Source organism: Sesamum indicum, linkage group LG10 (assembly GCF_026168435.1).
Source record: "Sesamum indicum cultivar Baizhima isolate 11 linkage group LG10, ASM2616843v1, whole genome shotgun sequence".
NCBI classification, from domain to species: Eukaryota; Viridiplantae; Streptophyta; class Magnoliopsida; order Lamiales; family Pedaliaceae; genus Sesamum; species Sesamum indicum.
The window spans coordinates 3,308,712-3,313,790 of NC_142666.1; the positions used below are offsets into that span (position 1 = coordinate 3,308,712).

The 5,079-nt window shown below is 31.4% G+C and overlaps 1 protein-coding gene across 1 annotated transcript; it reads right to left on the reverse strand.

Annotated features, from left to right (window-relative positions):
- Positions 1–2,111: 2,111 nt before the first annotated feature.
- LOC105172468 (transcription factor MYB61) lies at positions 2,112–4,123 on the reverse strand. The gene is made up of 3 exons (XM_011093910.3): positions 3,843–4,123; positions 3,567–3,696; positions 2,112–3,464 (listed from the first exon to the last, which is right to left on the reverse strand). The coding sequence occupies exons 1-3, from the start codon at positions 3,973–3,975 to the stop codon at positions 2,477–2,479; spliced, it is 1,251 nt and encodes a 416-aa protein (XP_011092212.1). The 5' UTR covers positions 3,976–4,123; the 3' UTR covers positions 2,112–2,476.
- Between the last annotated feature and the right edge of the window lie 956 nt (positions 4,124–5,079).

The window sequence follows — 5,079 nt, forward strand, 5'->3', positions numbered from 1 at the left end:
ATTTTTGTGATTTTTTATATTTTTCTCCCTCCTAGAAAAATAAATTATTATTTTCTTCAAATTTTTTTATTTAGACATTTAAATACAATGATAATTTAAATTAAAAAATAAATAATATAATAAAGTTTTTTTTTTAAATTTATACATCTATCTGAATAAAATATTAATCGATTATACCAAGCATATATTCTTAACAAAAATAATTAATTATTTATTCTAAATATATTATACTATTTATTATAAATATATTTAAAATCATACTACCATTATAAAATATAATCATAATTAAAAAATAAATTACCATAATTTATATATATATGTTATTTATTATATGTATAAATATATAAATTAAAAAAGATTAACATTAATCCCCTACCCCACCCCAGTACCCCCTGCAAACCCTCCGCCACCCACCCACAATTTTAAATAGTATTTATAATAAATAATATAATATATCTAACTTAAATAATAATTTAAATTAGTTAATAATATATAATTGTTATAATTGATTAATATTATATTCAGATAGATATTTAAATTTAGAAAATGAATTTTAATATATTTAATTATTTTATGTCATGTTACTTTAAATTATAAAAATTTTAAAACTTAATATACTTTTTTGATAATTTAATATTTAAATAAATACATTGAAGAAAATAATTATTTATTTATTTAGGATGACAAAAGAAAACCACAAAAATAATCTAAATAAACAAAATAAAAGAGGGTGATTTTATAAGATTAAGAAAGTTATTTTAATAAAATTGAGTTTAAAAAGAGATTTTTTTTTTATTTTCAAAATATGGTCGATTTTATCCTATTTTTACTATACATTGGAGTTTCTAGTTTTTTTCTTACAAAATATAGGGGTAAAATAGAATTTGAACATTTACTAGTCAAGTGAACAACAGTTGACTAACGATCTTAGGTAACATTTAACGATGTAGGGCCAATAATATTAAAATTTTAGAATTTTAAGATTAGAAGTATCAACCCCATAAAATTGGGGACAAAAAGTTAGAAGACTATATCTAATGGGATCAAAAAGCAATTTCACCTTCAGTTCTAGTCCATAGGCTTCATGTCTGGTCAAACTAGACGTATTCATAAAAAAAAATAATAGTACATATTGTATTTTTATTTAATATATACAGGCTATATGTATAAAATAAAATTTTAACAATGTATATATATATATATATATATATATATGAATTTTAGTCCTTCTCTGACCTACTTGACCAAAAAATTATTTATGACTTGCAAATGATCGAATTAAATTAGAATTTAAGTTCTGTAACTTAAGAAGGGTTATTTTTCTCCTGCATGAGTTGCTGGGTTGGCATTTTTTATCCTGCACAATCTATTTATATGATTAAAATTGTAACTTAATTATAGGTCATGTGCATGCTACATATAATTTTTTGGCCAAGTTGGCTAAAAAAGGACTAGAAGTGTTAAAAATTTAAAATTACAGAAATAAATTACGAAAATCAATTCGTGCAGAATAAAAAATGACACCCTCTAAGTTACAAGACTAAAATTGTATTTTTCCCGATTCCAAAACAAATTTTCAAGTTTGATAATATTTCAAACAATTAGCATAACAGTAACGTACTCGCCTCGTTTCAAATCATTTATTGTCCTACATGGAATGGATACATTAATCTCACATAAACCGGAGTATTTTGTTGATTATGTAATAAACCAGATCGATGAGTTGGCTGAAGAATCGATTGAAGAGTGAAAAAAAGTGAAAACTATCTCAATCTGAAGGAGACAACGGTGGACATCCATTTAAGGGGAAATGGTTCCATTAACCTTCTTACATCAGATGGTATCCGTACACTTTCCCTGGATTAGGATAACCTCTGAAAGAGATTGCTCGTGCGGCCACCATCAAAATGTGAGGATTGAATTTCATTAGAAAACTCAAAAATTAAAAAGCTTACGGGCATGCAGTTGCTGTCAGGAAATTCTAACCCGGACAGAATTTGGTCAAGTCGAACTCAATTATATAATAAATATAATATATTTGTCATATGATTAGGAAACAGTTGAATAAAAGGGACCAATTATATAGAAAGTATCCTACATTTGCAATGTAATTGATTTGGTAAGAATTTCCAGTCGTTGTCATGAAAGTTATTTCAATCTCATCATAGGTTGCAACAGGAGAAAGTCCCGGAGGCTGTTACCAACGGTAAAACCCGTAAAACTGAGAAAACAAACGCTTGCTTGTTCAACTATTAACAGACATGATATTACAACCCCATAAATCTCCGAAAACAAATGAAAGCTTATGTAGGAGAAGAAGAAGAGGAGAAAAGAACAGTGAAAACAGGTAATTATTAATGATTTAGAAGCTGAGGAATTCTGTAGTATATGGTCCCTATTTACATATTAAGAATATGGAACTCTATGTACCATCCACCTGTTGGAGAATTAGCAGCCTCAGAGAAAGTGAAATAATCTAGGAAAATTGTCCGAAGGCGGCCGGAATCCTCTGCAGATGCTTGCTGTATATTTCCGCAGCCTGGAAAGATTGTTGCTGCTGATTTGTATGCCAGTTAGTCATCAACGGGCCCTGATCAGCGGCTGTAAAGAGTGCTTGTGATGATTTCGTTTCGCCGTATATGTCTTCAGGTGTTTGATAATCTTGTAGAGTGTTTCCCTGTAAGAACGGAGATTGCAGATATTCTGTGATCTTGATGTCTTCTGGGGTCAATTCTCCTCCTGATTTCTCTGATTTTACACAATCCGCAGCTCCCCATTGGAAGCCATTGTTTTCCAGAAAGGTGTTTACATTGCTTGTGCTGATTCCATTATCACAGGCTTCCCAATTCTGGAATTTTGTACTAAAAGGGCTGACGGGGTTGTCGGACGGGAAGTTTCTGTCGGGCTTTATTCGGGCTGGAAGATTGAAACTGAAGTGATCAGGAACGATGTCTAAGCACTTGAGATCATTTGTACTGAAGACAAGATTAGTGTTGGGATTTGTGGAAAGCCCGGAATTTGGCCCGTAATGTAGCTGCCGAAAGGATAAGAAGCCGGAAAAATCAGAAGGCCGGGAACTGGTGGTGGAGCTTGTCTGATCATGGCTGGCAAGAAACCTGTTGAGAAAGAGTTCGTGCGCTGAAGTCGGAGGAGCATCAGCTAAATTACTTGATTGTCGGAGTGAATTGGATGGTTTTGGGTTTTCTGCTGCAAGAATTGCTTGATTGTCGGAGTTTTCACCGTCGAAGAAACTGAGTTCACTGGAATATGTTTCGGATGTTTTGTCATTGCTGTTTTTGGTGTTTGGGGATGTTTTTTCTTGATTGTGAGCTGCTTCTGAGAGAGGTTTGTGAGTGTTGGGGTCAATGCCCTTTTGCCTCAGTTTTTTCTTGATGGAGGAATTCCACAGGTTCTTGATTTCGTTGTCCGTTCTTCCAGGCAATTGTGCAGCAATCTGTGACCACCTGGTTTCGTGACAATTGAGGAAAACAAAACGAGTTAAATCCTCTAGAATGTCGAATTCGAAAACATGAAAACTAGAACAAATGAAACAATTATGCATTTACCTGTTTCCAAGAACTGCATGCAGTTCAATGATCAAGTTCTCTTCCTCCAGGGAAAACGTCCCTCTTTTCAAATCAGGTCTCAGGTAATTGATCCACCTCAACCTGCAGCTCTTCCCACACCTTTGCAGCCCTTCAAGAACATTCATCATAAAATGTAAGAAACACAAACAATCAAACAAAAGACCTCCGAAACTAATCTCGTATTTCCTTCCTGTCTTAACATTGAGAATTGAAGTCAGCGAAAATGAAGTAGGGGAATTCAGGGTTTCTGGTCACCTGCGAGCTTCGGGACTGAGCTCCAGCAGCCATGTCCATATCTAGTTATGTGCTTTATAAGCTTCTCATCTTCCTCCGGGGACCAAAGCCCTTTCCTTAACTTCTGCTTGTAGCAGCAAGAATGCCTGCCCATGTCGACTACAACTGTGTTCTAAGAGATGAGAGGGAGAGAGAGAGAGAATGAGAGAGAAATAGAGAATCAAGAATATGAATGGAGATTTAAAGAGGAGGTCACATTCACGAAGTTTGTAATTAACTTCAAATTTTATTCCTAATCATGATTAGGAGACTAATGTTTTTTTCTCAAGAATGTGAAGTTTTGAAGGGGAAAAATAGAGAGTTTCAAATGTCTCATCAAGAAATAATTAATAATAATGAGATTGACAGCAATTGTGGGACATAAAGACAGATATTATCTATTTGGTGGGAAAACGGGAATTTCGTATTTTTTATGTTTTTATTTTTTTTTGGTTTTCCTTTTGAAGGTTTGGTCACTGATAATTACCACAATAAAAATAAAGAATAATTACACCGTCGCTTTTAATGTTTGATGTAAAAGTTTTTGTAATTGAAAAATTACATTTATTATTCATTGGTATGCTGATTAAAATTTATCGAATTTATTGATATTAATAAATAATTGAATAAAAAATCATATGCACAGATTGATTTATTATATTTTTATTACAAATTAAATAAATTTTTTTCGGACCAAATTATCTTTATATATCTTCACACGGATATATGAGGAGGTATATCTTCATCTTTATAAAAGTAGTTTGATAAGGAAAAAAATTATTTGACCTGAATAAATCAATAATAAGTCAATTAGGGGATATAAATATACCAATTTTTTGTGAATATCAAGAAATTTTATAAATTTTTGACTTACGGAAAGATCTATTTGTTAGACAGAAATAAATATCAGGGATATTTGGATAAAAATTTTCCACACTACATAGAATTTACGTGTAATTACACCGAACCTCATACAAATTAATATAATTATCCCTTAAAAAAATGGATGAAGTAAGTCCACACATTTTAAACAGGTTTTAAATAATTAATTTAGTATAGTGGACTTTAATTATGCAAGATTAAGACTTTTTAATGTGTTTGTATTCAGCTTCAAGCAAACCCTTCCATTGGGTACTGCTTCAAAAAAAAGGAGAAAAACAAATAAGTCTTTGCTGTGAGTGATTTTTTTTATTACAAAAAAATCACAATAAATATTATT

Coding starts and splice junctions, on each gene's coding strand:
- LOC105172468 (XM_011093910.3), bottom strand. CDS start 3,975: ATGGGCAGGCATTCTTGCTGCTACAAGCAGAAGTTAAGGAAAGGGCTT. Junction 3,697..3,842: donor CTCAGTCCCGAAGCTCGCAG/GTGACCAGAAAC, acceptor ATGTTCTTGAAG/GGCTGCAAAGGTGTGGGAAG. Junction 3,465..3,566: donor CATGCAGTTCTTGGAAACAG/GTAAATGCATAA, acceptor TCACGAAACCAG/GTGGTCACAGATTGCTGCAC.